The following is a 13,674-nucleotide window of genomic DNA, read 5'->3' as shown; positions in this document are numbered from 1 at the left end:
CGGGTGAGGGCCCCAGGATGTGTTCTCACAGCAGAGCAGCAAAGCTGCAGCAGCCTGTGGGGGTTGTGTGGTGAGCAGGGCAGGAGGGACAGCCAGCCCCAGCCCTGCCCTGCCCTGCCCTGCCCTGCCGCTGCTGCTGCTGCTGGTCTCGCTCCAGGCTCTGGGGTTCTTTGGCTGTTTGGTGACGTTTTTGTATCGCAGTAAATGCCTGAGGTGATGATGTGTATTTTCCTTTTCATTTGGGGGAGGTGGTGTGGGAGGGGGGGAAGGTTGTTTTTGGGGAACAAAGCCACACCTAACACTGCTCCCCACACCCCCAGGCGCTCATCCTGGTGTCGGTTGTGTGCTGGGGGGTCTGGGGAGGGTTTGTTCTTTGCCATCGGAGGGAAACGTGTGACACACACCCTGGATTTTAGCTCCTAAGCCTGTATTTTATTTAAATGAACTGATGCCTAGCCAGGCTCAACCAGAGTCAGTGCCTGAAGCTTTTTGTAGCCGTGGTGTCCCAGGAGAGGCGGCGAGGCGCCGAGCGACGCTCTCATAGAGCCGGTGTGTGTCTGGACCTTTGCTTCTGTTTTCCACAGAGAGACAAAAACAAAGTCATTGATTATTATAAAACTTGCTCTGGTTTGGTTTTTTTTGTTGCCTCTCTGCGTCCTGCCACCCCCACTGGGGGGGTTGTTGGTTGGTGACACTGCCCTTACCCACAGCGCTGGCAGCCCATAGTGGGGTCTGTCCTCCGGGACCTGTTGGCTCTTGGCTGTCCCTGGGAGAGCTGAGGCCCGTCCCTGGGCTCACTGTGGATTCCCTGCTGCTGTCCCTGCAGCTGAAGTGGCTGCATGGGGGTCTAGATGTGCACAGGCTTGCAGGGGGTGGGAGGGGTCTCAGCCACCCCGGAGTGACCCCAGAGCTGGGGAGGCTCCTCCTCTTCCCCCTGCTGAAACCTGCTTCAAGGGTGCAGGGAAGCCTGCAGTGGCAGAGCAAGCTGAGCCTGGAGATAGTGTTACTCGGTCCCCATGGAGCTGTGAGAGCCTGCCCACAGCCTGCCCACAGCCCTTCACCCCGTGTTGCCCAACTGCCTGCAGCTGCCCCAGCACAGCCCCGAGGGAAGGGACGGAGACGGGGCTGCTCTTGGGGAGGAACCACTCCCTGAGCCCCCTGAACCCCCCCAGAGCCATCCCAGAGATGCTCATCCCCCCCTGCAGCTGCTCCCACAGACCTGAGCTCATCCCTCCCTGCAGCTGCTCCCACAGACCTGAGCCCCGTTCTCTGGGCATGTTCAGCCCTGAGTGACCTGGGACCCTGGTCCATCCCCCGTGGCCAGGAGCCTGGGGTGAGTCCAGCCCGTGGCTCGGGGGGCTGCTGGGGGGCTGCTGGGGGCTGCTGGGGGCTGCTGGGGCCGGGAGGGGGTTGTTTACAGCCCGAGCAGCGGCTGCAGGGCGTTTGCTGCGGATGTGCTCTTGCAGCAGCCTCCTTCCTGCGGCTGCACCTCGGGCGCTGCGCCCAGGGCGGGTGTTTCCCAGCCGGGGCTGTGCCAGGCAGCCGGGGCAGCACCCACAGCCCCCACAGCCCCCCGGGCACAGGCTGTGCTGCTGCCCACAGAAGGGCTCTGCAAAACCACTGAGCCAGGCCTTCCTCCTCACGTGTGAAGGCCAATCCCTGGTGTTGGGGTACCTCTGTGCCCCCTCTCAGGGCACCATGGGCTGCCTCATCCCCCGGCCATGCCCACGCTGTGCCCTGGCAGTCTGGAAGCCCTGGTCATGCTCTGACAGAACTGGGCATACCCACACCATGCCCTGGCAGGCTGGCAGCCCTGGGTATGCCCACACCGTGCTCTGGCAGCTCTGGCCATGCCCACGCTGTGCCCTGGCAGTCTGGAAGCCCTGGTGATGCCTACACCATGCTCTGGCAGCCCTGGGCATACCCACACCATGCCCTGGCAGCCCTGGGCATACCCACACCATGCCCTGGCAGGCTGGCAGCCCTGGGTATGCCCACACCGTGCTCTGGCAGCTCTGGCCATGCCCACGCTGTGCCCTGGCAGTCTGGAAGCCCTGGTGATGCCTACACCATGCTCTGGCAGCCCTGGGCATACCCACACCATGCCCTGGCAGAACTGGGCATACCCACACCATGCCCTGGCAGGCTGGCAGCCCTGGGTATGCCCACACCATGCTCTGACAGCCGTGGGCATACCCACACCATGCTCTGGCAGCCCTGGCCATGCCCACACCATGCTCTGGCAGTCTAGAAGCCCTGGCCATGCCCACACCGTTCCCTGGCAGCCTTGGCCATGCCCACACGGTGCTCTGGCAGCCCCTGGCACCGTGTTCACCGTCACTTCTCCTTTCAGGGCGGCACCAACCCCGGCACAGCCCGGCGGGAGCCGAGGGCCGAGAGGCCCGTTTCTGGGGCTGCCCCACACGCCCCGTGCCCTGGCTGGCGGGTGCCCGCAGCCCCCGGCCCCGCTGGCGCCGCTCCCCCCGTGACGTCCCATCCGCGCCCGCTGTGCCGCTGAGCCCACGCGCCGTGCCGCCGGCTCGGGACCCCGCCGCAGCCCGCAGAGGTGAGCGCCCGGGCCCCTGCAGGGTGGGGTGCTGAGGGATGCTGGCGGGGTGCACAGCGGGTGCTGCTCCCTGGGGGCTTTGGGGAGCCTTTGGGGCCGTGGGAGGGTCCTTGGGACACTCGGTGCCATGTTTGGGTGCCATTAGGCTGGGGGCACCTCGTGGGCTTCTGCCCACCGGGGGCTGCCGGGGGAGTACTGGTGATGGACGGGGGGGTGTTGGGGTGGGTTTGGGGTGGGTTTGGGGTGGGTTTGGGGTGGGTTTACCTCTCCTCCCGCTCCAGCACAGATAGTGCCCCGGCCCAGGAGCCCCCCAGCAGCCCAGCCAGAGGAGGGGGATGATGGGCAGCCCGTGGGGGTCTGTTGAACCGTGTGCAGCACCCCTGGGGTTTCATTTCTGCACGGGGCGTCATCCTGCAACTGCCCAGCCTGCAGCAGCCGCCTCCAGCGCGGCTCGTTTCCCATTTCCAGACCCTCAGCTTCCCTTTCAACACTTTCTTCTCAAGGGGAGCTGCTGGGGCCCATCTCCTGCAGGTGGAGGTGGCTGGAGGAGGTCGGTGGTCCCACCCTCCAGCCCCCCCAAGCCCCGGGTCCCCTCTCTGGGAGGGGAGGAGGATGCTCCGCTCCTCGGGGCCATTTCCAGCCTGAAGGACACAGCTCAGCCTCCTCCTGCAGGGACTGGGACCCCCATTGCATCCGTCCCCTCTGTTCCCCCACAGGTCCCATGGCTCTGGGCCGGGCTGTGCTGGTGCTGGTGCTGAGCAGCCTGTGTGTGAGCGGGGCCGTGCTGCCGGAGCCGGGGCAGCACCGTGGAGCGCGGTGGGTGTGGGGGACGGCGCAGGATGAGCCCCCGCTGCTCGCCCGCAGGAGGAGGGCTGATGGTGGGCAGCAGCCCGGTGCCACCACCAGCATCGCTCCAGGGCACAGCCACATCACCAGTGCCACGAACAACACCGACTCCCCCGAGCCCGACCTGCTGCTGGGCTCTGCACCAGCACCCAGCACCAACAGCAGCCTGCACCGGGCCCTGGCAGCGCCAACCACGGCTGATCCTGGGGATGAGACTGATTCCCCTGAGCCTGACCTGCTGCTGAGCTCTGCACCAGCACCCAGCACCACATCCAGCCTGCACCGGGCCCTGGCAGCGCCAACCCCGGCTGATCCTGGGGATGAGACCGATTCCCCTGAGCCTGACCTGCTGCTGAGCTCTGCACCAGCACCCAGCACCAACGCCAGCCTGCACCGGGCCCTGGCAGTGCCAACCACCACCAACCCCCTGCATGAGACTGACTCCCCCGAGCCTGACCTGCTGCTGAGCTCCGTGCCAGCACCCAGCACCACATCCAGCCTGCACCGGGCCCTGGCAGTGCCAACCACCACCGACCCGCAGGATGAGACCGACGCTCCCGAGCTGCTGCTGAGCTCAGCAGCGGCGGAGCCCGGCACACGGGCAGCACGGGGCGTGAGCAGCGTCCCCAGCTGGCGGGGCGAGGAAGGGACAGCGTACCCCCCCCCGGCCCCCAGCCCGTCGGGGCACCGGGACGCCTCCCCCGCGCCCACTCCTTCGGCCCCTCGGGACACGCGGCCCGGGGGGACGGCGGTGCCGGTGCCCTGGGACCCCGGCAAGGTGCTGAGCAAGTGCGTGCTGGCCATCCTGCTGCTGGGGCTGGCGGCCGCCGCCTTCCTGGCGTGCGCGGGGGCGCTGGCGGCGCGGCTGTGGCGCCGGGCGCGGACGGGCCGGCGGCGGCTCAGCCGCACCGAGATGGTTTGTATCTCGTCGCTGCTGCCCGACGGCGACGCGGCCGCCAACGGCCCCGGCCCGGCCCGGCGGCACCGGCGGCTGCTGGACGGCGGCCCCGAGGCTGACGGGGACACCCTGACCCTCAGCAGCTTCCTGCCGGAGCACTCGTGAGGGGCTGGCGGCTGCCGGCGGGCACGGTCCGTGCTGCTGCCAGGGGTATGGGACACCCCTCCCCTCGGGACCCCCATCCCTCGGGACCCCCATCCCCTCGGGAGCCCCATCCCTCGGGACCCCCATCCCTCGGGACCTCCATCCCCTCGGGATCCCCATCCCCTCCGGACACCCCTCCCCATGGGACTTCCATCCCCTCGGGACCCCCATCCTCTCGGGAGCCCCATCCCCTCGGGACCTCCATCCCCTCGGGACCCTCATCCCTCGGGATCCCCATCCCCTCGGGACCCCCATCCCCTTGGGAGCCCCATCCCCTTGGGACACCCCTCCCCTCGGGACCCCCATCCCCTCGGGACCCCCATCCGCTCAGGACCTCCATCCCCTCGGGACCCTCATCCCTCGGGATCCCCATCCCCTCGGGACCCCCATCCCCTTGGGAGCCCCATCCCCTTGGGACACCCCTCCCCTCGGGACCCCCATCCCCTCGGGACCCCCATCCGCTCAGGACCTCCATCCCCTCGGGACCCCCATCCCCTCGGGACCCCCGTCCCTCGGGACCCCCATCCCCTCGGGATCCCCATCTTCTCGGGACACCCCTCGGGACCCCCATCCCCTCGGGACCCCCATCCCCTCGGGACCGTGTTTTCCCTCGGACTGCTGTGATGTGGAGCCGCCTCCCCCCGGGGCCGACCCCATTAAAGCGTGACCTGGGCGCGGTGGTTGGTTCCTGGCCCCCTCCCCAGCCCCCTCCTGCCCACATCCCCCTGCCGACATCCCGCTTCTCCATCCTCCTCCCCCAGCAGCAGCCTCAGTCCGTCCCCGCCGGGAGCAGAAGTGAAACCAGCGGCCGCCCCTCGCCGAGCCAGACGCCAGAGCCCGGCGGGTTGGGGTCCGCAGCCCCCGGGACCCCCGTCCCCGCCCGGGGCTGGGGCTGGCGCTGCTCCGTGGGAGCCGAGAAGGGCGGCGGTGCCGGAAACGGGGGTGTCGGGCCGGGCCGGGTGTGCTCGTGGTGTAACGTGGGATGCTCGTGGTGTAACGGGTTCCTGCGCTGCGGTCACCGGCACCGAGGGCGGGGACGGGACGGGACGGGGCTGCCGCCGCCCCTCGGGTGGTCCCGGAGGTGGTCGCAGGGGCTCGGCATCCCAGGGCAGCGGTGGCCGGGCTGTGGCCAGGAGGGACCCCGAGAGCAAAGCCGGCAGCAGCCACCAGCTCCCACCAACTCGCCTGTGGCCGGGGCTGGGGGGTCTCAGGTTGGCCCCTGGATTCCCCCCCTGCTGCAGCCATCAGCCCGACCCCTTCCCTGGGGCACCCGAGGGAGCAGGAACAGCCTCAGCCTGTCCCTGCCAGGCTCGCTGTCCCCACCTTGCCATCCCAGCCTCAGCAGGGCTTTGCATCCCTGTCTCATCCCTGCACATCCCCCCCATCCCTGTCCCAGCCCAGCTCATTGTCCCCCCCAGCCCCAGCCCTGCCAGGCTCAGCAGCTCCATGCCCACAGCCCCCTCCTCACCCACCCACACCCACAGCAGCATTTCAGTGTCACAGCGTGGCCCCAGCCCCGAGATGGGCCCTTTTGGCGTGGGGGGGTCGGCAGCACGGCAGCTCCCACCTGCACCGTGCCCCTGGTGCTGTTTACATTCACGCTGTGCTTGGGATGTTTTCCATGTGGTGCTGAGCAGCCTCCCCAGCAAGTCCCTGCAGCAAGTGTAAGTGTTTGTGGGCGAGGCATTGTGGGCTGGGGGATCTGCAGCAGTGGCTGGGGCTGGGTCCTGCCCGGGATGCCTCGGCCCCGGTGATGCCACCTGGCTCTGACCCCACTCAGAGGGAAGCCAGAGCCCCAGCGTGCCAGAGCGCAGCTGCAGGAGCTCGTGGCTCAGCAGGACCATGGGCTTTGTGCCTCTGGGCTGTTGGGGAACAGGAGGCTGCAGGGATCACTGCGCCCCCCAGCCCCGCTTTGGGAGGGGAAGCGCTCCCGTCATCCAGCTTCACCCCACAGCAGCTCATCCAGCCTGACACAGCTGAGGATGAGGCTGGTGGGCCCTGAGAAGGCTGAAGGCAGGTCAGAGGGCTTGTTGCTCTGGAGGATAAACTTTCCTCCAGTGCTGGAGCGTGAGGCAGCTGCCAGGAGCCAGGAATCGCCCTATTTGGCGGCGTCAGCGGGTGCTGTCGGGCTGCCACGGCCCCGCTCACGGCACAGGAATCCGGCAGCAGCGGCACCGACGGGCCCCCGGGGCACGATCCGTGTGGGGCTCTGAGCTGCCTTCCCCTGAAACACAGCGAGTCTCCTCTGGTGCTGAGCTGAGGGAGCCCTGGCCCAGGCTGCCCAGGGAGGCTGTGGAGGCTCCTGCTCGGGACGTTTCCAACCTGGACACGTTGCTGTGCCCCTGAGCCAGGGGAAGCTGCTGGAGCAGGGGCTGGGGCAGCTCTGGGGGTCCCTTGCAGCCCCCACCATCCCGTGTTGGTGGGGCTGTGCCTGGTGTCCCCCGCCAGCTCCCCCCGCGGGCGTTTCGCTGCCACAGCAAAGCGCAGCCCAAGGAAGCAAATTACAAGCGGAGAGGAGCCGAAATGTCTCAAATTGCAGGTTGCCGGGGTCGGGCCGCGCCGCAGAGCCGGGTCCCGCCGCTCCCCGCCCTCCAGCCGCCCCAAATTACACAGCGGGGCCGGGCCCTGCCCAGCGCCGGGGACAGTGGGGCTGGCACCGGGGCTGGCACCGGGGCCACGCGGCCACCAGCATCCCCCCGCCCCGGGAGGGGCCCAGGGCAGCGACCCCGGGTGGGGGCAGCGGGGGTGGGGATGGAGGGTGAGGAGCCTGGATGGAGATCCTGGGCAGGGTGGGATGGGGACCCTGGATGAGGAGGGCTGAGGACCCTGAGGAGGGATGGGAATCCTGGCTAAAGTGGGATGAAGCCCCTGGATGAGAAGGATTGGAGCCACTGGATGAGGAGGGATGGGGACCCTGGGCAGGGCAGGATAGGGGCCCTGAATGACCCTGAGCAAGGAGCTCCTGGATGAGGAGGGATGAGGGTCCTGGGCAGGACAGGATGGGGACCCTGAATGACCCTGAGCAAGGAGCTCCTGGATGAGGAGGGATGAGGGTCCTGGGCAGGGCAGGATGGGGACCCTGCACAAGGAGGGATGGGGATCCTGGATGAGAAGGAATGGAGATGCTGTGCAGGGCAGGATGGGGCCCCTGGATAAGGAAGGATGGGGGAGGGATGTGGGCAGAGGAGGCTGAGCCCAGCACCAGCATCTCTCGGCACACGGAGCAGCAGCCCCGTCCCCAGCTGCTCTGCCCAGCGACCCCGGACGGGGCCCGAGCACCCCAGGCCCACGGGCCGAGACCACCTCGCCGCGCCCCTTCCCCTCGGGGGTCTCGGGCGGCCGCTGCAGGTCGGGCAGAGCCGCGGCAGCAGCTGCGGGAGCCGCAGACAGCCGGGGCCGGGGCCGTTATTTCTGGGAGCCGCGACCCGACCGGCGACGCCGACAGAAACCCCGACGGCGCCAGTTGCCCCCCAGCTGCCCGGGCTGGGGTCGGCATCTCCCAGCCCCGGGGGGGAGCAGCCGGGGCTGCTGCAGGGGTCTGAGCGGGTCCCTGGGGAGGCTCAGAGGCAAAATAGCAAGAGGATGAGATCACAGCGGCTGCAGCCTCTTGAGCAATTGCGGTCCCGGTGGAGGGGCCTGGGAGGGGTGGGCAGAGCACTGGGGGTGGGCTCAGGCGATGCCCCCAGACCCCCAGCCTGGAGGCCATGCCCAGGGAGCTGTGCACCAGCTTTTCTGCAGCCCGAGGCACAGGAGCCTGTGCTGGAGCGTTTCCAGACTGAGACCTTCAGGAAATGGGTCTCCTGAAGTCGAGGATGGGGGGACAATCCTCAAGCCTTGTTTGCCCCAATTAATACCCCAGGTAGCCCCAAATAATCACCAGCCCCCTCAGCTCCTGGGTGCTGTGTGGCCACAGTGGCTTGTGCCCCACGGGTGATGGGCACCACCAGCAGGGCTGGGCTGGGGCACGGGGGCAGGATCAGGCCCCGGGCTGTGGTGAGGGGGGTCCAGAAGCACAGTGGAAGGCAGTGGGGTGAGGGCCATGCTCAGCCCTGACAGGGCATCACCAGGAGGCATTTTTGGGGTGCCACTCCTGCTGTCCCACCGTGGCAGCTCAGCCTCATGCCATGAGGACAAGATGTCACCTCTGCTCCCACCTTTGCTGCAACATCCCCCTTGGCAGCCCCTTCCCCACTTGCACCCCAAAAAGTGGCCCCTTCCAGCAGTGCTTTTGGGGGGGGCTCCTGGGCTCCCCCCTTTTGCTGTCAGGGCATGAGGCCAGGCAGACCCCAGCCCCAGCTGCATTTCATCTGGGAGGGGGCTGGGGGCTGCCTGCCCCTCGCCGGCCTCCCACACCCCCTCCCTAAACCAGCCCTAATGAGAACAAGCTGGGCCTGGGCTGCGGAGCAGGAGGAGGGAGGAGAAGGAGCAGGAGGAGGAGAAGGAGGAGGCTCCATCCCAGCAGGCAGCAGAAAGGGGCTCGAGGAGGTGAGCGTGGGACAGACCCCATTCTCCTGGCTCCCTCCCACCGACGCGGCAGCAGCGGGTGAGGTGAGGCTCCCCCCCACCCCTGAAGTCGTTTGGGTGACTCACAGAGGCTTGCAGGCTGCCCCGGGGCTGCGGCTGCTGGGCTGGGGCGTGGGATGGAGCCTGGACATCCCAGCTGAGGATTCCCTGAGCGCTGAGGGAGCAGGGGGGGGTTTGCCTGTGTTCAGCCAGGGCTGGGGGCGTGCTGCGGGGCTGGGGCTGGGTGGGGATGGGGCTGGGGGCTGGCTGCAGGACAGGCCCCGCTCTCAGCACTGCTCTGGGCTTTGCTCGGCCCCTCCATGGCCACTCAGCTCCCTTTGCTGCTGGTGCATTAATGCTTTTGCCTTCCCTGGGACCCCTCTTGCTGCTGTAGCCCAGGGGCCTCTCTCTGTGGTGAAAGGGGCTTGTCCTGCCCCCTCCCCCCAAACCCCCTCATCCTCCACCGTTACCCCAGTGAGCCCAGAGCCCAGGGGGCATCTCCAGCCTCTGCTGCTGGTTGTTTGCTCCAGGTTTAATGGAAACCAGATTGCACAGGAGAGAAGGAGCCTGGAAGCCCAGAGCCCGTTGCTGGAGCCCCTCCAGCAGCCTGAACATGGAGGGGACAAGGCTGAGGGGATTGTCCCTAAGGAGTCTCTGCTGCTCTGGCTCAGCTTGCCGTGGGGCTGGGGGTGGGGGGGTTGCTCTGGGGACCCTCCATTGCCCCCCACAGACCCCTCCGGGGCTGCAGAGCTCTGTGGCTGCAGATGCAGCCCGGTCCGGCAGGGAGCAGGGCGGGGGGATGCAGCGGGACCCCCCTCTCTTTGCTGCACCCCAGCTGCGGGGCTGTGCGTGGGACGGGGGGGTCGGTCCCGTGCCCTGTCCCGCCGCTTCAGCCGTGGTCGGGGCCGGGCTGAGCGATCGCGACTCGCGGCTGCTGCCGGGGCAGCGGCGCCTCAGAGTTTCCACTGCAAACCTCAGCTCGGCCAGGAATTTCCGAAGCAGCGCCGGGGCCGTTGTGTGAAGGCTGCAGGCGGGGGTTTGGCAGCGGCCCCGGGGCTGCAGCAGCCCCCCCTCAGCCCCCCTCGCTTGAGCAATCCCATTCAGCCGCTTCCCGGCTATTGCTGCAGCGCGCCCGTTGCAAAACCAACACAGGGACCCTCCCCGGGGGTGCGACTGGAGCTGTGGCTTTGCGTTTCGTGAGGGAATCCAGCTGTGTGAGGCTGGGATGGGACAGCCTGGGCTGAGCTGAGCCCGTTCCACGCTCTGGTTGGCCCTCGGTGCCGGGGCCGCGTTTGGGGCAGGACTGAGGGGGTCTCTCACTGCATGGGGGGTGTGTTAACGTCTGGCCCTCCCTCTGCATCCTGTTGTACAGCAGCCCCATGGGGCTGGTGGGGGCAGGACTGGGGGGGTCTCTCACTGCATGGGGGTGTTACTATCTGTTCCCCTCCCTCTGCATCCCCCCATGGGGCTGTTTGGGGCAGCACTGGGGTGTCTCTCACTGCATGGGGGTGTCAATGTCTGCATCCCATGGGGGTTCATTTGGGGCAGGACTGGGGGTCTCTCACTCCATGGAGGTGTTAATGTCTGCACCCACCCCTTGCATCCCCCCATGGGGCTGTTTGGGGCAGGACTGGGGGGTCTCTCTGCACGGGGGTGTCAATGTCTGCATCCCATGGGGGTTCATTTGGGGCAGGACTGGGGGTCTCTCACTGCACGGGGGTGTTAACATCTGCTCCCCTCTCTCTGCACCCCGCAGCCCCGGCGGTGATGGCGGCACAGGCGGCGATGGGCAGGTGGCTGCTGGCGCTGCTGGCGCTGCTGGTGGCCGCGGCAGGCTCGCTGGTGGCCCGGCACGCCGCGGTGCTGCCGGACGGCGGCAGCGGGGACGGCGAGGAGGCCTCGGCCACGCCGCCCGCCATCGGCCGCGCCACGCCGGGACCCGGCCCCACGCTGCGGGCCGCGGCCGGCACCACGGGGAGCAACGGCTCGGCGCCGGGGGGGCTGCTGGACGGGCTGCTGGGCTTCTTCAAGGAGTACCTGCTGCTGCTGGTGGTGGTGGGCTCGCTGGCCTTCGTCCTCCTCTTCATCGTGTGCGCCGCCCTGGTGCTCCGGCAGAAGCACAAAGCGTCGGCGTACTACCCCGCGGCCTTCCCCAGGCACAAGTACGTGGACGAGCGGGACAAGAGCGGGGGGCCCCGGCCCTTCAGCGAGGTGCCAGACAGAGCCCCCAGGGCTGAGGAGCCCCCGGGCCAGGGGGGGCTGCAGGCAGACATCCTGGCCGCTGCACACAGCCTCAGGCCCCCCCGCGCCGCGCCGCTGAACAACCCCCCCGAGGAGGAGGAGGAGGAGGGAGGAAGCAAGAAGTTGGGTGAGGAGCAAGCTGCTGAGCCCCCTCCCCAGGACGCAGCTGCTGAGGAGGCCGCAGGGGCCGGGGGCACACGGGGGGAGGCGGCTGCTGCCAGCACCCAGGAGCCCCCCAGCACTTAGCGCCAGGCCCCAGCTGAGCCCGAGGAGCCGCCGGCTCAGGGGCCGCCCGGCAGCCCTGGAGGGGGGGTCGTTGCTCCACACGTAGGTGGCGGCTCGAGGAGGCCCCACTGAAGCCCCCCGTGTGTCCCCCATCCCCCCAGGGCACCTGGCAGGACCCTGTGGCAGAGCTGGGGTGGGGGGTTGGCAGGCACCGTGTCTCCGTGGTGCTGGTGCTGTGCCAGGCAGCTCCTGGTGCTGTCCTGGTGCTGTATCAGGCAGCTCCTAGTGCTGCTGCTGTGCCAGGCAGCTCCTGGTGCTGTGCCGGTGCTGTGCCAGGCAGCTTCTGGTGCTGTGCTGGTGCTGTATCAGGCAGCTCCTAGTGCTGCTGCTGTGCCAGGCAGCTCCTGGTGCTGTGCCGGTGCTGTGCCAGGCAGCTCCTGGTGCTGGTGCTGTGCTGGTGCAGTGCCAGGCAGCTCCTGGTGCTGGTGCTGTGCTGGTGCTGTATCAGGCAGCTCCTAGTGCTGCTGCTGTGCCAGGCAGCTCCTGGTGCTGTGCCGGTGCTGTGCCAGGCAGCTCTCACCCTCTGCCACTCACCCCCAGCCCTTTGCTGCCCGAGGAGCGGGGCAGGGACTGCTCCAGCCTGGCCACACTCTGCTGATGCCCGTGGCCACCCGTGCCGGCCCAGCGTGGGGGGTTTGTTGGCGAGGCCCCTCCTGCCCCAGGCCAGGCAGCCGGTGCCCAGCCGGGCTCCTGCCTCTCCGTAACCCCTTCGGCTTGTAATAAAAGACGTTTCCTCCGCAGCTCCCTCTGCCGGGTTGTTCCTGCAGCTCGGGCGGTGGCTGGCGCGGCCCCGCGGCTGTCTGCTCCCTCGCGGCCATGGCAGCGGGGTTTAGCTCTGGGGATGAAGCTCTGGGAGCCCCAGGACGGTGGGTGTTGGACTCCAGATCTGCAGCCAACAGGCTGCTTCTGGGAAAGTGCTTATCTGACAGCCCCAGCGAGCACTGCCCGGGCAGCAGGCCAGCACAACCCTGGGGCAACACAGCCTCACCCCTGCACCCCCAAGCTTTATCCCAGCCCCAGGGATCCGCCCCCAGCCCCTGGCAGTGGGACAACCTCTCCCCTTCTGCCGTTTCTCTCCCCCTGGCAGTGTGTGGAGGGGCTCTGGGCAGGGGGATGAGCCTGTTCTGTCCCACAGCAGAGGCTGTGGCTGAAGTCTCCCTGATTGCTGTTGGTAAGTGCAAGGGCTGCTCCAGGAGCCTGGCACGGGGGCTGTGCCAAGGGTCAGGCTCAGGCTGTGCTGGGCTAAAGGGACAAACCACAGGGGCACCAAGGTGGGACTTGCTCTGTGTGGAAGGAAACAACTCAAAGCTGTGGGCAGAGACAGAGGAATGAGCTGCTTAATGGGCTGGAAATGTTAAGAAGCAGGAGGAGAAAGTGCTTTGGTGCTGAGGGGAGGGAGCCCTGGCCCAGGCTGCCCAGGGAGGGTGTGGAGGCTCCTGCTCAGGAGGTTTCCAACCCCAGCTGGACACGTTGCTGTGCCCCCTGAGCCAGGGGAAGCTGCTGGAGCAGGGGCTGGGGCTGGAGCAGCTCTGCAGGGCCCTTCCAGCCCCCACCACGCTGGGCCTTGGCATGAAACAGGCAAGTGAAGGCTTCTGAGATGGTTTAAGATGTGAAGAGCAGGTGAAGCTTTTAATGGTGGTGTTTGTTTTGGAACTCCAAGGAAAAGCTCCCCTGGTAAAAGCATCTGCCAGCAGTCACACAGGGGCTGGGCCATGGGTGAAGCCACACCACCCCAAACCCAGCTCCCCACAGCTGCTGCCTGCCCAGCTCCTGCTGCTGTGAGAACCCTCCAGGAGGTGAGTGAGTGTGTCCCGCTGCCAGGGCTCTGCTGAGCTGCAGGACCTGAGGCCACACGTTGAGCCTGGCAGCTTCCCCTCAGCCCTGCACCCCACTGGCTGGGCTTCAGGCCCCACAAGGATGTTTCCTCTCCTCTAAGGGGGTGAAACTCTTGTAGCAGACTCCCTGGGCTCCACCAGCACATGGTCACACAGGATGGGGGGTGGGAAGGGCCCACAGAGCTGCCCCAGCCCCTGTTCAAGCAGGTTCCCCTGGCTCAGGGGGCACAGGAACGTGTCCAGGTGGGGTTGGGATCTTCCTGAGAAGGTCAGAGAGCAAGAGGAGGGTGCCCCTG

At 67.8% G+C, this 13,674-nt stretch overlaps 2 protein-coding genes across 3 annotated transcripts; both read left to right on the top strand.

Annotated features, from left to right (window-relative positions):
- Positions 1 to 2,295: 2,295 nt before the first annotated feature.
- SELPLG (selectin P ligand) lies at positions 2,296 to 5,221 on the top strand. The gene is made up of 2 exons (XM_062010414.1): positions 2,296 to 2,566; positions 3,283 to 5,221. Exon 2 carries the CDS (start codon positions 3,288 to 3,290, stop codon positions 4,473 to 4,475), a length of 1,188 nt encoding a protein of 395 aa, XP_061866398.1. The 5' UTR covers positions 2,296 to 2,566; positions 3,283 to 3,287; the 3' UTR covers positions 4,476 to 5,221.
- A 2,927-nt stretch (positions 5,222 to 8,148) lies between these two features.
- TMEM119 (transmembrane protein 119) lies at positions 8,149 to 12,283 on the top strand. Of its 2 annotated transcripts, XM_062010423.1 has the most exons (3): positions 8,149 to 9,062; positions 10,774 to 11,179; positions 11,309 to 12,283. In XM_062010423.1, the coding sequence occupies exons 2-3, from the start codon at positions 10,785 to 10,787 to the stop codon at positions 11,502 to 11,504; spliced, it is 591 nt and encodes a 196-aa protein (XP_061866407.1). In that variant the 5' UTR covers positions 8,149 to 9,062; positions 10,774 to 10,784; the 3' UTR covers positions 11,505 to 12,283. The 2 variants fall into 2 exon arrangements, with proteins under 2 accessions (XP_061866407.1, XP_061866406.1); XM_062010422.1 differs by having other exon boundaries at positions 8,152 to 9,062; positions 10,774 to 12,283.
- Positions 12,284 to 13,674: the final 1,391 nt, after the last annotated feature.

This window comes from Colius striatus, chromosome 17, assembly GCF_028858725.1.
Source record: "Colius striatus isolate bColStr4 chromosome 17, bColStr4.1.hap1, whole genome shotgun sequence".
Lineage (NCBI taxonomy): Eukaryota > Metazoa > Chordata > Aves > Coliiformes > Coliidae > Colius > Colius striatus.
The sequence above is the reverse complement of the archived record's forward strand: the minus strand, read 5'-3'. Positions and strand labels throughout refer to the sequence as shown.

Bases quoted from the DNA above. Each gene is read 5' to 3' on its own strand.
- SELPLG (XM_062010414.1), top strand. From the start codon at position 3,288: ATGGCTCTGGGCCGGGCTGTGCTGGTGCTGGTGCTGAGCAGCCTGTGT.
- TMEM119 (XM_062010422.1), top strand. From the start codon at position 10,785: ATGGCGGCACAGGCGGCGATGGGCAGGTGGCTGCTGGCGCTGCTGGCG.